General features: G+C 37.6%; 1 protein-coding gene across 1 annotated transcript in view; it reads left to right on the top strand.

Annotated features, from left to right (window-relative positions):
• PDE4B (phosphodiesterase 4B) overlaps positions 1-20,917 on the top strand; it is a 601,255-nt gene that overhangs the window by 114,835 nt on the left and 465,503 nt on the right. The window contains exons 2-3 of the mRNA XM_024765581.1: positions 11,968-12,080; positions 17,769-18,007. Coding sequence (XP_024621349.1) covers positions 12,039-12,080; positions 17,769-18,007 — 281 coding nt within the window. The 5' untranslated portion in view covers positions 11,968-12,038. The remainder of the gene's footprint in view (positions 1-11,967; positions 12,081-17,768; positions 18,008-20,917) is intronic.

Raw genomic sequence — 20,917 nt, 5'->3', positions numbered from 1 at the left:
GAGAGAAATAGGTACTGCTTCTTATTCATTCAATACTGAGGAATAGTGTTCTATATTACATTCATGGTTGTATAATAATTTTTCAGTATTGTTATTTCCCACAATCATCTATGAATGGACTGTAGTTTAAAGGACTTGGGATTAATGCCATTTCAGACACTATATTATTTCCTCATCTTATGATTTGCCCTTTTGTAATGTTTGTAGTATTTACCTTGTCAGATTTCATCTTGACTCTCTGCTCAGATCCCTGGAGACTGTCTTTCCCCTGTGAAGCAGTTGTTATATTCTCTTGATAATAAAATTCAGGCATAAATAGCTCTAAAGCACAGTTATATAAGGTCGTGTTATTTCAGTTGTGTTTTTTAAAAGGAAAGAAGTTGAAAGAGGGCATCTTTGTGGTGAGGTGTTAAGAGATAAGACTTAACTGAAATGTTTTGATGGGATTGTGATTCAGCAAGCCACTTAATGAGGACCTATTACATGCAAGACCCTGCTAGGCATTGCTTTCTATTTCATTTAATCCTCACAATAACCCTGTGAGATAGGAGGCATTGTGCCTGTTTTTACAAGGAAGAACACAGTCTCAGAGAGGTCACTCAAATTGCTAACATTCCACAGTTAGTATCGAGTTGGAATCTCAACCTAGAATTGTCTGAATCCAGTTTCAGAGAGCTTTCCTTTATACAACTGCTGGCTTGCATTGAATGTCATTTATATTGGAGAATCTACAAATGCCTATCACTAAAACCAGAAATCTTACTGCTTCTGTCATTCTAAAGCATGCAACATTTTAACCACATTTAATATTTGTTATATGATTGCAGCCATATCAAAAATAGACACAGCAAATTGTTTTTCACCAATAGAAGTACAGGATTAGAAAGATCAAATGACTTAATAAAGATTCCATAGTCACTAATTGGGCTCTTACTGGTAGCTAAAGATCAGTGAGAGGAAGTCTCGTTTTGTTTTGAATGAACTGCTCTCCTTCACCTTCCTGATAAAAGTTTACTTATCCTACAAGAGCATGGTTCAGATGTATCTTTGTGATTCCTTTCCTGGTCCTCCTAGGCAGTCTTATATAACCTTCCTGTATGCTGTTGCCACCCCTATAGTTACATCAATTGTCCATTTCCACTCTGCTACTCTACTTAGACTGTACAATCCTTGAAGACAGGGCTCATGCCTTTTCATCTATGTATTTTCAGGGCCTATACAGTACATGGCCCTCAGTAGTACTCAGTGAATGATTTTCAGATAAATGAATGAATAAAAGAGTACCTGAGTACATGCATATATGAATTCATAAATGAATTGCTTTGTGCTGAAGTCTCTTGTGTGTGTGCTTTAGCATGCTCTTTAATGTATAAAGTTTTGCTAAAACAAAAACAAACAAAAACAGACACAACCCTTTAATTTAGAGGTAGCAAATGTAAGCACTGAAGTAGAACCAAATCCAGGTTACTGGAAGTCTTGTCCTCCTTGTGCCGTCATTAGGTAAATGACAAATCAGCTTTTATAGGGTCTATATTTCATCTGTAAAATGAGGGAATCCCATATGGCAAATATTACAGAGATGGCACTCGAATAAATAAACTTTGAAAAACACTGCTCTAAGGAACTAATGGGGGAGGGGTGTTATAGGCAGTTCTGGTTTTCAAACTTTTCTAGCTGGCAGAACTTCTTGTCAAATAAAATCTTCCATAGAGCCCCAGAATATAAAATAGGTAAAAATTGAGATTTTGTGGCTGCCAAGCATCTTTGTCTTCTAATACCTGCTCAGTCTGTTCACTCATCACTTATATATCAGATGTATTAGGTACTTGTCAAATTCATGAGTGAGTCCATTCTTAGGGTGAGGTCTAATTTTGCATCTTTAAAAATAAACAAATTATAGTTTCTGAATATGAAGATATTTAAAGACCAATAAAAATATTTCCATATATTCCTTTATGCTCTATCAAAATAATGTTGCACAACATTCTGGTATTGCCATATTAGTTTCAGCCTTCTGTTTTTGAGAGATTTCCTCTTTTTTTCATATGTTCACCTCAATCTGGACCCCCAAACTTTTAGTAGGGCTGGGATAGACTGTTTGGCCCAAAACTGGGTGTCTGCTTCTAAATAGGTGGTAGTCATTGCCAGAATTAATATCCCATTAATTCAGTTAAGCCAGTAAATGGCACACCATTAATTCATTTGAGGTCCTCAGAAGATTCCTCACATTTTTTGCATCTTTCTCATAGGAAGTCTGTAATGATGTAGTATTTATATTTCTGAGGAAGGAGCACACAGAAATTGTGTGTGCTTGCTTGCTTAAAATAATAATGAAGTTTGTTATTTCTGTCTTCTTCCCAAGAAAAGAAGACTTTTACACTGATGATGAGCATTTGGGGTTTTTGAGCCTAAGAAGAAGACTTTGACCAAAATCTCATCTATCTCCCACATGTTTCATGAAACATGTTTGAAAAGCATTATACTGGTGGACAATTTTAAAAAGCCTAAAGACATAGCACTTGTGAATGAACATTAAGAGTCTTCTGCATGAACTTAAAATTATTTTAGGTATTGAAGCAGAGACCTAATTTAGAAGAAGAAAATACTTGTGAATTCTTGCTCAAGCATAGGAGAAAGCAGAGGCAAATTATTATGCCATTTTAGCTGTTTTAGATCTACAGTTGTTTCATAGTCCAGGTTTTTCAATTTGATGTAAATTTGTATGAGATTACATAAAGGAGTAGCTTTTCATAGGCTCCATACGTTCTGTAAACTACAATGCAAAATTACGTATTCTTACAAATAAATATATAATTATGATGAATAGTATGAATAAGAAAAAAGTAATGATGTGATAAGGCCCCGTGACACGTAGGGGAAGTCGGTAAAGTATTTTTTGAAGAAATGATCTGTAAGCTGAAGGCTGAGGAATGAGTTCACCAGGCAAAATGGAGAGATTCACCAGGCAAAATGGAGAGATTATTACAGCGCAGGAACAGTCCTGTGGCAAGGAAGCCATGTTGGGTAAACCCTAAATGCAGTTTGGTTAAAGATAAATGAGTTAAAGGGGATAGTGATGTGGAGTAAGGTGGGGAAGCGAGTAGAAGCCAACACAGGAAGTTGAGGCTGAAAAGGCAAGCTGGGACCGAATCTGTAGGGACTGGTATGTCACATGAAGGGTTTTGGCTTATCCTAAATGTAACAGGAAGCCATGAGGGATGTACAGCAGGGAAGTATATAAGGAACTTTGCATTTTCAAAAGATCATTCTGGAGAATAGATAGAGGGGGAGCAGAGGGCTTCTTTCTTTGTCCCTTAGTTACAGTACCTGTAAAAGGACTGGAACCTCTTCTGTGAAGCTTTCCTTGATGATTTTTACCCATAGAGGTGGCCTTCACTAATTTGTTCACCTAATGAACCCATTGTTATTCCTGTCACAGCACTTATCACTCTGCTCTGTGAGCCTGATGCGTGCCAAGGAGGCATAAGTATTGCAGAATGAAAAACTGTTGATTCATCTCTTTGAAGACTAGACAGTGGACATTTTAAGGTTGAGGATTATGTCATATTCATCTTGTATTACTCACAGCATCTAGCAAGTCTCTGTCACACACTGGGTTCTCAATGGATTTTGTTGCTGCTCTTGGGAAACTGAAGGAAAAGAAGTGTCATTATTTATTTTGGGTGGAAATGGGAATTTTGGATCATAGATGCAATTTAATTTGTTATACTATCATTGAAATTTGGTAACATTAATTGGGGTCTTAGAACAGCTGTAATAGGTTTGTGAAAGTTACTAAGTAGCTATGAAGGTAGAATTAAAATATTTCAATTTGAGCCTGAGCACATACCCCACAAATACTTAAGGGAACTGAAGATACTTCATCCATACTGGCCCTTTACATTTGTTTGTAGACCTTCTATGGTTCACTTCAGGAGGTAGTAAAAATTCCTCATGCTTCCTAAATCTTCCTGATCACATCATCACTTTGGTACAATGATAACTCTGAGATGGAAGCCCTCAGATGTTGAGAGAGCTTACAATATCAAATTGTTCATTGATCTGAATATACGGCTTGAATATGTCATTTGAACATAGGGCTTCTTTGTTCTTTCCCTCTTAGTTAAGAGGCTGAAAAAACAAAGCAGTTTATATAATGTCTTATGGCACTTTAAACTATAAAAAATTAATCAGTGTACCAGTTACTTTTTTTAGAGTAGGAAAAATAATTCAACACTTAAAAAATTTTCCATTTAGACTGTTTTTATTGGAGAGAAACTCATTAATAAACCCATTGAGGCGTTACAGTATTTATACAAGTAGAAACATGGGAATAGTTTGTCACTTTCTCTCTGTTCTGTTGTTGTCAGGAATTGACATTCATCCAAACAAATTGTACAGTAAGAATTATTTCTTTCTTGTCAACATGTGTATTGATTTCAAGTTTGTGTTCTATTAGTAAGTTATAAGGAACACATTTTATAGTAGAAATTGGTTTTAAGTGGTTGTTTAGGAGACATGTTTTACTCAGAGCAGAATTTAGCTTAGCTACTTTGCAGTCTGACAACTATTAAAAGAATGCTATTATTTCTTTGTTACTTATAATTCTCTCAGGCTAAGCTAATGGTTTAAGTTCATATTAATTTTTAATACTTCTCAATTCTTATCTCAAAAGCCCTTGATGCTTATTGCCTAATTAAACAAACATTTTTCTCTCCTAGAAATGCCATATCTAAATGTTGGGTGCTTATAGTCTTAAGAAATTTTACATAAAACATGTCTTTTTGTATTACATACACTTTTTTTTTTTATCACTTGTTTTTTGCTCTCCATTATTTGCATCCCATTACTAGAGTTTTTGGGAGGAAGCACATTTGTCTCTCCTTTTTATCTCCCCAACAGTCAAATCCAAAATCAGCTCTAACTGGGCACAGTAGCCCTGAGTTTCTGAAAGTGTGATGAGACCAGTAGATATAAACTCCAGGGAGGACTTTATATTTTCTGTATTGACTTCTGGACATGTTTATCCATTTGCTGAGTCTAGAGAGTTGGTTTTATGGTTTGTGTTTACTTATGCTAGTTTCCTGGAATTTCATTAGATTCATAAAGTTTGTGGATAATTATACCACAGCCCTTTTACAAGACCCAGAGCGAGGTTGATAGCTCTGCTAGGCAGCTGTGGGGCTGTGAATGCGGATAACACGTCGCACTCCTCTTTGGCCAGCATTTCTTCCTTCCAGTCATACTCCATTAGATCCTAGCCCAAAACAGAAAACCCTTATCTTCTTGAACTAGACTTTATGCTATTTATTTTAAAAGGTTAATATCCACCGGTCTAGTAAAGAGGTTCTTAGACATTTGTACTTTATGAATCAGTGAAATTTCCAGAGAACTAGAGGAATGACATAGAAATTGCCGATGTCTAATTTTCTCAATTGAGGCCATTAAGAAACAGAAGAAAGAAATGCTCATGCCGCATTACATTATCATCATCATCTCAAAAATGGACATTTTCATATCTGAAAGAATGATGAGTAGGACTTTCCCTGTTTAAAAAAATGGGGACTGTAACCCTAAACAGAGGACCAAGAGCCATCCAAATATCCCACATTCTCCAAGGAGAGCTGTATATAAAAGTGCTCGGGCAGCTCCCTCTGAGAGGGAGCCAGGTGGGTTCTGACACCAGTCATCACCCCAGCAACCTTCCAGTCCTCATATAAACTGACTCTGGGTGGGGGTAGGATGGTATGTGAAGAGGTGTTGGGGAGGTGAATTGTTGGCCTACTGAAGATGAAGAACCACTTCTAGAGATTGGGGGTGCCGTCAATAAAAAGAAGGTTAGATTCTATGTACTTTAGGGAAACAAAAGGGATGTAATATAATAAATTGATTACATAAATATGAATAATGAAAGTGAAAACAGGCCAGCCAGGTAACACAGAGATTAGTGAAGCAGCTACCACTCCTAGTGCTGAGGGAGAAAGGGAAGGTAGTACTATGAGAGTCTAGCAGTGGAAAGGAGGGGTCACCACCTTAGGAGCTAGAACCACCAAGGGTTGGCTCTGCTCACTTCAAAGCTAGTGAGCAGACATCTGATGGGGTATTTTATGGCTGCTTCTGGGTCTGCCTGGAGGGAGGGCCAGTGTTGTTTATGCTCCTGATAAAAGGAAGAGAGTCCATTCTCTCCAACTCTCTTCTTGCACTTTCCTCCTCACGATTCCTGTTGTCAGCACTGAAAGGAAGCCAGCTGGGAAGAGAATTTGTGAAATACGGTTTGCAGTGTCTCAACCCCAGCGTCACAGAGCAGAGTAACTGAATGTTGGCTTTGGTCTGAAAGACAATGATAAAACAACTGACACAGTGTCTCATTTCTCCATTGATCATTTATGCAGAAGAATTTCTGATTGGTTCTTTATGTCCCCTTGAGCAAGGGAAAGGGGAAATGGAGAGAGATAGCAGGGCAGAGAGAAGAGATGGCAGCAAAGAAGCTTAACCTTTGCCACTTGGGGTAACAAGGATGCTTGAGCTTATTCTGGATAAGGACATTGTGGATTGAGCCATCTTGTCATTCCTTTAATCAGAAGAATAGACTTGCTCAAGGGAACCTTACCAACAAGAGTTTCAATGTGTACCAGTGGGGATGGGAGCTGAGGAGATGAGAAAAGTTATTTTTTTTTCCCAGTGAAAGCTCCTACTTACCCCTAAGAAGAGAGCCAGCATTTGGACACCTGCCTTAGAGAGGGCATCAATATACAGTCTCTTTTTGTCAGAGGAGCAATGACACTTAACAGAGGACTACAATTAAATGCCCAGTTACATACGAAGACTTTCCTTTTCATTAACTCTTCCACTCTGCTGCAGTGTGGAAACAGCTAGAACCTAAAGAAAAGAGGAGGGAGGAGGAATAAAAGAGTAGACTATTCCTTCAGGCCATTCCAAGTCCTACACACCGGCCACCAAGTGGCCCCACAGATCCTGGCCACTGAGCAGAGGAAAGGGAAGGAGATGGGATTTAAAGCAGTTATAAGTTATGGACTCAATTTGAGCTGCTGTTAAGGAAGAGGAAAGAGATATAACATTGCAGATGGAAAACAGTTATTAGAGAAAACTTAAAACATGTGCAGAATGTTCAATAAATCAGTTATACAAAAAACAAAATGAAACTTTTTTGAACATCATCTCAGAATAAAGGGCAATCTTTAAACTGGAAAAAACAACTTTCTTAATAACTCAAAGTATTACCCTTATTTTTTTCATCTCTTCAGGGTTTGGTCATTTCATCATGGTTTATATCCATAATGTAGGATTTTAGAATGATTATCATTATTCATTGAACTTTCTGTCAATCAGGGATTACTAGTACTGATAACTGAAACCTGCCAAAGGAGAAATTTACACTATAGCTATAGCAGTCAGTCAGGGTCTTTTTCCTCATTTTAGCTTTTATATCTCTGTGGAGAAAGAGGGAAATACATAATTATATGAAGAATACTGTAGTCTTAGAAAATAACAGAATGTTGTGAAAGATTAACATAAGTTTAAAAGCATCTTTTAAGTGGTGAAAGATAAAACCACAGGAAAACTATTCATATATGCCAGGAATGGAATTTATAGTCATCATACTTACTCATAACTTTGAAATTCTTAGAAACACTTTGTTTTAATGAACCAAATGGCATTCTACATATTGAGAAGCAAATTTTGCTAATGGAAGAATAATCTCAAATTAAGAGAGCCTGACTTCTTCTCTTGTTTACATTTGCCTTAAATTTGAGGCGCTTAAAAACGTCAGTATCTTTTAAAAATTACTGCTTTTTGTCCTTACATGATTAGGGAGCATGATTCCAAAAAACTTAACTTGTATTCCAGTATCAGAAAAATAAATAAAAATCACTTGTTCACTTCTACCTTGAAAAGATGTGAATAAGACCCAATCAGCTGCATAGTGATTGGTTAAGAGACTTGGCCTTAGAAATAAAGTTCTAGTCTGAACCAGCAGAGTGTGTGACTTTGTGCGTATTTTATTACTGTTCCGAGACTTGATTCCCTCACCTGTTGTGATAATTGTGCCCACCTTATTTGGTTGGCTGCTCTAATGAAACATAATTGAACTCTTATATGTATATTATAAACTGGTACAAGATAATTTTTCCATCCATGTTAGCCTAAACAAAAGGCAACTGACACTAGCAATCAGCAAGAACATGGCATATATAATCTCTATTCTTCTATTTCATAATATTATAACACAATATATTATAATGTTAAATTATATTGTATACTATTATATAACAATAGTATAATACAATAATATAACAATGTAATATTAAACATGTTATAACATTTCTCTGAACTCCCAAACAGAATCACCATTGCCACCCATGAGTGATGACATAAAACTATTTCTGCCTCACAAAAGCAATGTGAGATAATGCCTGCTGACCTTCTTTTCTAAAAGCCATAAAACCATTCTAGAACTCCAACTAGATTTTACTTATTCATTCTCTAACAGTTATTTATTGAGACTCTGCTTTGTGTCAGTCGCTGTACGAGGCACTGAGGGAAGATATTTTAAAATTGCCCTCTGGCTTTGTAAAGTTTTTGGAGCAAATCTGTTATCAGTCAGGGCCCCAGCAGGAAACAGCTTGCACTCGCACAGGGAGTGAAAGAGAATTTAATGTAGGTACTATTTACAAAAGGTGTGGACAGGGTTGAGGATAACCACAAAGGCATGATGCAGCACCATGAGGCTAGCAACGGTAGAAAGTTGCTACCAGCCTTATGTCTGAAGGGTCAAGTGGAGACAGTAGTTAATGGAACCCAGGGAAACCTATCTCCTTAGAGAGGGGTGACTACAGGAGCTGTGATCTAGAGTAGAGGGCTTTTGCCACTATTACACTCTAGCCAACAGAGAGGAACCTTTCTTTCCTCCTGTCTTCCTGCTGCACTTCCCAGGAGCCAGAGGGACTCAGTCTGTGAGGACCAGCCTCCTAGGGCACAGCCAGGATGGAGAAGGTGTTGGAGTGGATCTTGAGGGGCAAACGTAAACTATCTAGAAAACAATCTCTCCTCTCTTTTATTTGGTTTTATCGGTTTGGCCAAAAAGTTCGTTCGGGTTTTCATACCATCTTATGGAAAACCCGAACGAACTTTTTGGCCAACCCAATATATAATGGATGCTGGGTTTTATTTCTGAATGTAAAAGTAATACATTTTATTTTATTTTAATTTTTTTTGGCGGCACGTGGGCCTCTCACTGTTGTGGCCTCTCGCGTTGCGGGGCACAGGCTCCGGACGTGCAGGCTCATAGGCCATGGCTCACGGGCCTAGCCGCTCAGCGGCATGTGGAATCTTCCTGGACCGGGGCACGAACCCGTGTCCTCTGCATCGGCAGGCGGACTCTCAACCACTGCGCCACCAAAGTAATATATTTTAAATGTAGAACATTTGGACAACTTCCTTGTAACTTGAGATCTTGCTTTTTCCTAGCCAGGACATGCTCCCACTTGGAGGCACATGAATTTATCCAGTCATCTCTCACACTCAAAGTGTTTTAAAGCATGTTTATTTTCATGGCTAAGACCTCACAAAAATACTGTTGCATGCCCCAAATCTACTGATGTTACCCTGGAACATGTCTTTCTGCCTGCCATAAATTTCCTTAGCATGGCATCTTCCTGCATGTGTCACACCCTTAGTACATTAAATTCTTTCCCATATTTTTGCACACCATATACTTTTCTATTATCTCCACTAAACAAATTCTACTTATTATTTAAGGCTAAAAAGAAACGTCATTCCCTTCCCAAAGTCTTCCCTGAAACCTAAGCATTTAACATTTAATTATATTCTTTGATTCACTCATTTTACAAACATATTTGAGAACCTACTCTGTACCAAGTGCACATTTAATATATGTAAGTCTTCTCTGCCAGACTAGACCTAAAATTCTTGAGGGCTGGGTTTGCATTGAGCTTCATCTGGATCCTAGAATGCCTTGTTCACGTCTAAGAAGCTATAGCTAAGGTCTTACTCTTCATTTCTGCTGGGGAAACTTGATCCTTGTTTCTCCCTGCTGAAGACAGCCTAGAGATTTTTACTCCAGTTGTGTTGTTTTATCCTATTTTTAAGTGCATTTCCTGCCAAGCAAAATGGATCATTTTCTTGGCTCAGAAAAGAATACATCACAAACATTTGGAAAATATGAAAAAGAAAGAAAAACCTCCAATAACTCTTATATAATGTTCACGGTTTTAATTTTACACAGCTTCTTTAGTAATTTTCTATGCTCATATTTTTACAGAATTATTCTGATTGGGGATATCTAATCCTATATCCTGCATTTGAAACTTACATCTTTTAATCTTGCTTTTTCTTTGCTTAGGAGTATAAACATTTTTTTTTCAGGTTTGGCCTTAGAGAGGCACTCAAGACTGAACATAACATAAAATGCCTGTTATTTGTCGACTTTTGTTAAGTTTCAAGCAGCCTTTGAGTAAAAAGCTCTAAAATTCTGCCTATTCTTCTTTGGTCAGTGTTAGAGGAGTTCAGTAATTGTAATCATTCCTTGGTGTATGCTGAGGAAATTCTTTTCCTTGGCATATTGAACTGAACACCTGAAAGGCCTGTGGGGTTCTCTCCCTAGAAGACTTATAAAGGCAAAGTTTCTCCCTCCCCTCACTCTCTTATCCACTCTGTCAGTTTCACTGCCAACTCCTGCATAATGTCATCAAATTATGTGTTAGAAATTCAACCCTGGTTTCCTGGGTGATGGGACAATGCCACTACTTAGTATTCCTAGTCACATAGCTACAATTCCATCACGCTCTTAATCTATATATATCTTCATGTTCGAGAAGCAGACTTTTCAAATCAGGCATGTATTAAGAATTTTAAATGTACAGAGTGAGAAAACATAGGAGCTTCTTGAGCTCAGCATCGATGCAGGCCATTTTTGATGTTAAGATCTTGAGAATCCGCCATGTGGACCAACGCTTCTTGGATTCAATGGTTTCTATACTGTACCTTTTCCAGTTCAATTCTGCAAACTCAGAATTCTTCATATTCTCTTTTAGACTACTGTATGTCTGAACTTTAAACTTGGGCCTGTTTTAATACCCTGAGTGTTCATAAACCAGTGACTCTTTTTCCTCTGGAGCTGGCACAAGTGGGGTGCATCCTTAAATTTTGGTAACGTTTTTGAGGTTCTTTGTTGCTGTAGTGGCTTCCAGTGATCTACACAAAACAAATGTCATGAACTGCAGTGTCTCTGCTTCAGAATGGCCAAGTTTGTGTGATTTAAACCAGGGAATACTAGCTCTTTCTAACTATTGGTTGCTAAAATTCTCTGTGATGAATACTTGCCTATGTACTTATATGTGTAAGAGGTTTAAACTGATGGTACCATTGAAATTAAGATTTTTTTTTGGTCATGCATATTTTTGTATTGGTTTTCTTTCTTTTCCTGTTTTCTTTGACAAGAGTATCAATGGATCATATTCATTAAATTCTAAATCTGCCATGTTTTAGCTCTGTTACCTTGGCCCAATTATTTTTCTGATCCTCTGTTCTCTCATTAGAAAAAATAGATGAAAATAATCTCACAGATTGTTATGGGGATCAAATGAAATATTATATGGGAAAGTACTTTGTAAGTTTAAAGCCTTTCACTAATACATATTATTTCTGTATTCTTAAGGATCATTGATTATTTGGGAGCCTAATTGTTATCCTCTATTCTTTTTCTCTCCTCTCAAATATCTTTGCACTGATGTCTTGGATTTTTGCATTTTGTGAACCTCTTTCCTCACATGGTAGATTTAATTGGCTTGGTAAATTGTGATATTTACTTATACACGTGCATTGTGTACATTCAAATATTAGTGTGGAGAATACGACTAAGCTACTTATTTGTATTTAAGGATACCGAGCTGTTCTTTTTTGTGTGTGTCTTGTTTTCCCCTGCAGGTCTTAAAAATTGTCAGCAAAGCTGCACTGAATAACAGACACCCTAAAAGGGGCTGCTGTTCCCCTTTATAATGAAGAAAAGCAGGAGTGTGATGACAGTGACGGCCGACGATGTAAGTTCCAAACATCAGAGTTGCCGATTCCACCCACTCTTTGCTCAATAAAGAAGTCACTCCATAATTCTGTTCCAAGGGCAGGCAAGGTTGTCTAATAGTACCACTGCCTCTAGGTGCTTCTGTGACCTGGACATTGCCAGCCCTTGGACCCAACACTCTGCATGCTAGGCAGCAGGCACACTGCCCTCTCTGCAGCTTGGAGATGGGCTCAGTTTGAGCTTTGTGATTTTCATTTACAAAACCACCAATCTGTGGAAATTTTTCTTTTCACCCTGTTTGCATTTCTTTTTTTTTTTCCGCTACGCAGGCCTCTCACTGTTGTGGCCTCTCCCGTTGCGGAGCACAGGCTCCGGACACGCAGGCTCAGTGGCCATGGCTCATGGGCCCAGCTGCTCCACGGCATGTGGGATCTTCCCGGACTGGGGCACGAACCCGTGTCCCCTGCATCGGCAGGCGGACTCTCAACCACTGCGCCACCAGGGAAGCCCCTGTTTGCATTTCTTGATGACTTTCTTGCACACTTTTATCCAAGTTCAGCTGATCCTTGAGTCATCTCCTATGGTGGGGTCTTTGACAGCTGTTTGAAACCCATCCTCTAGGACTTGGCTCAAGTGTGGGCCTCAGACCAGCAGCACTAGCGTCACCTATGTATTTATTAGAAATGCAGAATTTCAGAACCATCTCTCAGACCTAAAGTTCAGAATTTATTCCCAAGGTGATTACATATGTACATAATGTACATATGTAAATTTCCATTATCTTCACTAAACAAATTCTACTTATTATTTAAGGCTAAAAAGAAACCGCATTTCCTTCCCAAAGCTTTCCTTGAAACCTAAGGATTTTAACATTTAATTATATTCTTTGATTTACTCATTTTACAAATATTTTTGAGGACCTACTATGTACCAAGTACATTTTTAATATACGTAAGTCCCAGGCTGACTACCTATGTACATTATATTTGAGAAGCTCTGCTCTGGGTCATTTGAAGAAGTCTGTAGACTCATCATTTTTAATAGCTTTGCCTCTTGGTCAGCTGATATTATCTTTTTTGCTTTCAATTGACCAGTCCCCCATTAGTGTGTTTTTAATTGTCCAGTGTTTACTCAGGACATTGAGCCAAAAATTATATGCCACTAATCAGATGTGCAGAAGGAAGGAAGGGAGGGAGGAAGGAAAAATAAGTCATTTTCCTTGCTGTCTGTAATAGCTCATCTTGTTAAACTTCTATTTCACAGATGGGGGAGGGGCTGGGAGGAACTTGAACTTGGTAATTAATAATGTAAACTGGTATCTTTTGAGTAAATGCCCAGTTTATGAGTATTTCTCCAAGTTCTTACTCCTTCCCTTCCATGTAGGCAAGTGGGAAAACAACATTAATTGACATTGTAGTCACAGGTGTGTGGTATTGTCCTTGTCTTGTATTTCCACTGGTTCTTACTGTTGTCCTATTGAGGAATAGCTCATTTCCCCAGATATTTGGTTGTCAGTCTCTGCCCTTGATCCAGTGTGCTTAGGCACATGGTAGGTATAAAAGGTGATGAGTGCTCTCAGCCTGAGCAGGGGACCTTCTCAGCTCGCTGTAAATTTGACCTTCTCCCCTGCTGCCTGGGCTCTTCACCTAACCTTTCAGTGGAGCTCTGATTGTTTAAAAGACTCAGCTTTGCTTTCTGTGCAGCCCTTACCTTTGGGCTGCTCACCCCATGAACCTCTGGTCCCTTTACCTTATGCTGCGGAAAACCCCTTGAAGAGCAAGCTGAGGCTAATTCTCAGTTTCCTTCTCTGTCCCTATCTGGGTTTGTAAGAACTTCTAGGACCCGCAAATGCAGAGTGAGACTTAGTTGTGCCATGAGGCTCTCACCCACCAAAGCGCACTCCTTTGCCATTGCCTTTTCTACTCTTTTGTGTTGAGACACTTGGTTAGTGATCTAGTCTCATCGCCTGTGCCATATTTCCTTTTCTTCTTTCCCCCTTCCCTGCTCCTTGACTACAAGGGAACTGCCCTTAAGTCATATTCTAAGTCCTCAGTACCAGTGGTAAAAAGCTGTGTTCAGACCTTCATGCTCTGGTTAGGATATCTAAGGGGAAACTTCTGGAATTTGGAAATTCTGTTTCTCTTAAAAAAAAAAAAGCTTGGGGTTGTCCCATAATACTATTTGTATACTGTGTGCTCCAGATTCTATTTCTTTGGAAGAATAAAACTAAGCAATGCATCCTGTCTATAAAGGATGATCAATGATTTTTTTCCTTTTCATTCTATCATTGCAGTAATAATCCTAATCCTCTCTAAGGTAATGGTTACCACAATCAAAAGACAGGGAAGGTTGCATAGAAGAATGTACAAAAAAGAAAAGCACATTTGAAGAATACTAAGCCCACCTAGACTGGTGGGGTTAGTATTATTACCTAGATTTGCACTGTCCGACATGGTAGCCACTAGCCACACGTGACTGTTAAGCACTAGTACGAATGGGGAGGTGCTGTAAATGTGAAATACATCTTGGATTTTGATTACATAATAGTACAAATAGAAAAGAATATAAAATATGTTATTAATAATTTTGATATGATTACATGTTGAAATGACAATATTTTGGATATACTAAGCTAAGTAAAATATACTATTAAAAGTAATTTCACCTGTTTCCTTTTTTTTTACTTTTTTAATGTGACTACTAGAATATTTAAAATTATACATTTGGCTCCCATTTGTGGCTTATACTTTATTTCTGGTGGACAATCATAACCTAAAACTTTTCACCATGCACCTCAACCTTTCCAGTATAGTACAGAAGATCATATCAAATGTTACACACAGTATCTCTTCCCTTACAACAAAAGCAAATTGGCAGATATTATATTTTTTCATACCACACTCTGAAGAAAGGTTCACCCTTAAGTCAAGGATATTTTATTATATTCTCATTATTTCAGCTCAACAAACAGTTACTCAGTGATTTAAATATTCACCTAATATTAATTTAGCACCTATTATACACTCCACACCGGTTAGGTTCTAGGGATTAGAGTCCTTGTCCCTTTGTAGTTTATATTCTAGGGGGGAGGGCGTACATCAATCAATAGATTATAAAATAATCCCAGCTATGATAAGAGCTGTGGAGAAAAATGAAGCTGGTCAGGGGGCAAAAAATGGTTGGACGGTGACAATAGGTGTTCATAGAAGGATAACATGAAGAGAGGAAATATAGACAGTGAGGACATATAAGCATTGAGGGAGTGAGCCCTGTGAAGACCTGGGGGAAGAGAGTTTCTGGCAAAGGGAACAGTGTGATTTCCAAAAGTAACATTCAAATTAATGTTTTTTCCCCCCACATCTTTGATCTGATGTGTGGTGTAGTTGGCCAGTATCATGCTGATTAAAATAGGAAAATAAGTCCAAGATCACCAATTCAGTAGTTTAGAATTGACTGAATTAGATTTTGCCTTTGAGGATGTTAGCAAATTTGGGGCAGTAATTATGAGTATGAATTAGAAAGTTTGAGGTAATTATGAATAACTCAACTTAGGTTAATGTGTTTGGATAACAATGTTACTGTTTTTAGTATTTAACTTAATTTCTAAAAAGCTATTCCATTAAGCTCTTTTGTGGCAATGCATTTGCACATTAACTGAGGTCTTTTGAAACAAATTCTTCAAAGAATGGCTACAAATCTGTAAATTCAAGCTTGTTGGCAAGTCAGTATGGGATATATTTTGTGATAGGTGTGACTTTGTTACTTTTCAAATAACAAGTACCAAATAAATACCCATTTAGTTTATTCACTGCAATTAAACCTGGCTGGTAATATTTCCATTTCTAAAAGAGGAAAAATATCCAATAACTTTATTATAAGACTATTGTGGTTGGTGGTTTAACTAAGTGACATCCTCCTTTCTGTTCTTTGGTACAGTGTTTCTTGTATGGGTGGTAAAGTATATGCTTTACCACCCATACAAGAAACACTGCTTTGCTTTCCAGATAATCAGTGCTTTCTTTACATGAATATTTGGAACAAACTGAGTTATAAAAGTTCTGACTTTTGGTTTGTTCTTGAATCTCTTTAGGAAGACTTTGTCTCTCCTAAGACTTCCTTCCACACACACACACGCACACACATATAAGTGCTAGGCCTACAGTAGATTTAATATAACCAGTTACTAAACAGTAAAACACTGGCCACATTCCAGAATATTTCAAACTCTGGAAAATTGTAAATTGTTTTGTCTCCTTCCTGTTACTGAATTGTGGTTCTACTGAATTTTAAATAAGTGGTATTCCAAAACCATAAGTCAAGCACAAAAAATATGATGATATCCCATTTACAGGTGGAGAGAGTGGGGCCCCTGAAAATTGTCAGCCCTATTCATGCCCAGATTTTCATCATGAAAATGTGGTTTTGCATGGATGAGATAAGCATAATCACTAGAATCCAGGTTCTGTCTCTTTTTGCTGTTGTATCCTTTCTTAAGTAGCACAGAGCAAGACTTTAATAGGTGTGCAGAAAATATTTGTTGAATGAACCCAGCTAGACCCTTAAACTTGAGTTAATTATCCTTGTATGAACTAGTATAGGGATGGGTGGAGGAGTGGTGGGCGGAGAACTTTAGTTTGTTTAAACCTAAGGCAGTCTAGTCCCAGGCTCTCCTAAGTCTATTCTGAAGGGCTAGTAGGAAGTACCTGTCTTTTTAGGGCTACAGAATGACTTCCAGGTGAGAGACCTTGGCCTGGTGTTAGGACTTCCATTATTGCCTAAGATACGACTGGAGAGTGACAGTTACAACTTTTAAACTCCAAGTTGCTATCAGTGGCTACTTGCATTGCTGTAACATTTCTTGTCTTTAAGCCGGTATGAATGGTGATGCAGGCAGAGGTTCTTTTGGGGCTTCCACTCCCCACAGTACCAGGAACCAGAGTCACCAAGAGATATAGGAAGAATGAATAACTCTTATTATTGGTTATAATACAATGCCTCTATCTTCTCACAAGTATTCATTCATGTCAGCATTAGGGCATATATTGAACACATGGCAGTTCAATTCAGGACCAGATAAAGTATATTCTTCTTTTTCTAAGCTCTTATATGTTTGACCAGAAAAAAAAAAACCCACCCCCAAATCCCCTCAACTCTGAGGAGACCTTTTATAAGAATAGGAAAAGTCAGTTACCCGGTTACCCACAATTATGAGTATCTTGCTGGCCTGAGATAGAAAATGTATTGACTTTAAAACATTGAACAAGAAATGTTATAATTTAGCTAGTATAGTTTGTTCCCGTGTTGCAGAATGATAACCCTGATGTCCAAAATATATTTTCTATGAAAAGCTTTCATTTTAGCAAGTTAAAAAAGAGAAAGAAAAAAAGAATAATTTAAAAAAAGAGAAAGAAGATAAAAAGCCCTGCAATCCACATGCTTCTAACTGGAAAATATTATCAACAGTCCTGAAGATCACCAAGACTATGCAACTAATGTGTTTAAAATTTGAGAATTAGCCCCTTGTGCCTACGTGTTTTCTCTTAAGCTTTTGACGTCAGTGTTCAATTCTGATTGTGAGATAATGAATCAGGACTTTATGAGTGACAGCTTGATCATTTAGCTTCTTATTTTACTCCATCGTGCATCATTTTAAACATTTGAATTTCATTTTCTTTTTCTCTTTTTTCTTTCCCTGTGGTTCCTCTAGAATGTTAAAGATTATTTTGAATGCAACTTGAGTAAATCCTACAGTTCTTCTAGTAACACACTTGGGATCGACCTCTGGAGAGGGAGAAGGTGTTGCTCAGGAAACTTGCAGTTGCCACCACTGTCCCAAAGACAGAGCGGAAGGGCAAGGACCCCTGAGGGAGATGGCATTTCCAGACCGACCACGCTTCCTTTGGTGACACTTCCAAGCATTGCTATTACAACTGTGAGCCAGGAGTGGTGAGTAGCCCCCAACTTAAATGTCAGTTCTAAGTTTTATTTTCCAGTTACTCCCAGTACAATTTCTTGTTATTAAAATGTTAGTTATCTGTGGAGTAACTAAGGCTTTTGACATTTTGAGAATTTGTTTCCCTTTGGGTAGCAAAATGAGGAGTGGAGGTATCTCCTACCTCTTAAGATTGGAAGGGGCCTACTGAGGAAGGAATGCGATGCATTTTTATTAATGACAAGGAAAGCAAAATTACTCCCTATGATCTTTTTTTTAAAAAAAAAACTATTAGTGTATGTCAATATGATGTTTTAATTTAGAAAAGCAAAATTATATGAGTGCCTAAAGGAAGTAAAGCATATATATTATATAGATGAATGACAGGAGATATTCTTATTGTACTCAAAATATAATTATTCTTAGCTTCTTTTTATTATAATCCCACTTTACTAATTTCAGTTTGTGGTTATCTAGAAAATAAAACACTTCATTATAAATCAAAAAAGGAATGAAGATTGTACTATGAGAGATGCTTGGACTGTTTCGCAGAGTCTATGTTTGTGAAACAGGCTATTTTAATCTAGTGTTGAAACGTTAATTGAATACGTATAATTTATAACTGTGGTTAAAAATTGTGCCATGATATTTCTTCAAATACGTGTTTTTAATCACATATTTAGTTTTTAGCACTTTCTCTGGTTTTTCTTTTTGCTCTACATAATTTCCAAATATTTTCCAAGAATAGTCTGCTTACATAACATGGAGGCTTATTAAAAAGAAAAATATTTTCTCTATTTTTTATGTAATTTTAAATTATAATAATATGGTGCTTTAAAAATCACTTTTCATCTAACTCACTTGTTAAGGAGAAAAACTAAACATATTAAATCACTGTGCAATATTATTACAGTAAATCCTTAAGATGTGTCGTTTTTATGGTGTGCTGTACAGTGCTGAGGGGTAGTCCATTATGTGCCCACTGAATGATGCAGGAAATCTTTTAGTCGGTGGTTATCAAATACACTAAGAATTAGATCACTGAGACTTCAGCTATCACAGTTATTCGCCTGAAATGGTTCATCATTCTGTATGTGATAGAGAAGCATGTGAACATGTCGTAGGGGGAATGGGTTAAACATTTGAAAAGCACTGACTAACATCTGCTCCTCAGCCGAATTAACATTAGAATAGTCATAGCCAATCATTGAGCACTAAAATGGGCATATTGCTTCTGCATTGCTTACTCAGTCACATAACTTATGTGTTTAGTCTTGGTTTGCTTCTGCATGATGGCATATTTGGAGTTCAGAAGATTTCCACAGAGTTATTTTTCAGCAGGTTGGCACTGGTGCAGTATTACCAGTTGTGACAATATTGAAATGCTTCCATACCAGTTGGTAAATACGTGCTTTCTTGAGCTCTCTGATTGCCCTTATTACTATTCCAGACGCTTCCCCAGAAGCAAATTCCTTACAAACCAACAGCTAAAAAGGTGATGACTGGCACAGCAGAGTCCAGTTTTGTTGGTCGTTGGTGTTTTATCTGTTAGAATAACACTCCAGATAAAATGTACCTTGCAATGTTAGAGTACCTTGCGATGCTGGAGTTCATTTTACTCAAAGACCCTTTGGGAGTTGCAGAATTGTTCCTTCCTTAGAAGTATCGAATCTAGACTCTGACATGTGGGGCACACTTGTCTACCTTTCTAAATTGAATATATTCATCTGTACAAAGAGAGTAATTGTACTCACCTCATAGGCTATTGTAAGGATTAAATATGGTAATACCTCCAAAATACCTAGTTTAGTAAAAAGGACATGTTAGGCAATCAACAAACATTAGTTTCTCTTCTCTTGATCATTATCCATTAAAGCCTTTTGAAAATTAGAAACCATGTTTCAAGTATCACTAGCCTCATGCTGAGTGAAATGGAAGATTTAGCCATTATCCAGTTTGTCATGCAGTCAGCCAACACCACATATTAGTAATTCCTTCATAATATGTCCATTTTTTTTCAGTTACCTGGATAGTTTTTAAAGTGTGAGAGTATTCAGTCATTGACTCCAAATTTATTTTTAAGTATAAGCAACTAAAAGCATATCAATACATCCCTTAAAAATAATTCCTTTGCAATATTGATGAATACTGGTGGAATTGCTGGCAGAGGAATCTAATTGAAAAATCATTTGATTAGAAGTGAGGAAGTAGGGTTCCAGATACCATCATTACCATCAACTTGATGAAAGGTCCTAGAGGTAAGGGGTACAGCCTACAATCATGTGTGAGAAAGAATTATACTCACTACTTAGAACACGGAGAATGTGGAATCAATCTCCAGGTCTAGACAAGGGGTCAATAAGCTTTTTCTGCCAGTTAGTAAATATTTTTGGCTTTGTGGGCTTTATAGTCTCTGTTGCCACTATTCAACACTGCCATTGTAGTGTGAACATGGCCGTAGACAGTACATAAATGAATGTGTAGCTCAGCTCCCATGAAACTTTTCTTACATAAACAGGCAGCAAGCTAGATTTTGCCTGCCAGTCAGTTTGATGACTCCTATTCTAGACTAGTAAAAATCTCTAGGATATGACTCCTGCTCTGATAATTGCTTTGACAGTTGTAACTGGGTGAAACTGACCTTGAGTTCCTGGTTGGTGTTCTAAATATGTCAAAAGTCTGGGAATATGTGCTACAGATCAAGTATTTAAAGCCAGTGAAGGAATTTGAATGAGAACAAATGAAAGTTACTGCCCAAGGTATATAAAGTTAAATAGAAAAACATTGATATAAATTTAGCCCTTGTTTGGGGAGGGTACATTGGTGAAGGGAGGTGGCCATCACTGCAGGCAAAAGGCCTGGAATGGAAGGACAATGATTTGATTTACTATGGAGAAAGAAAGAGTGAGGACCTGAGTCCAGTT

Source organism: Neophocaena asiaeorientalis, unplaced genomic scaffold, assembly GCF_003031525.2.
Source record: "Neophocaena asiaeorientalis asiaeorientalis breed wild unplaced genomic scaffold, Neophocaena_asiaeorientalis_V1.1 scaffold31, whole genome shotgun sequence".
NCBI lineage: Eukaryota > Metazoa > Chordata > Mammalia > Artiodactyla > Phocoenidae > Neophocaena > Neophocaena asiaeorientalis.
Note: the sequence above shows the minus strand (reverse complement) of the source record. Positions and strands in the feature narration are given on the sequence as shown.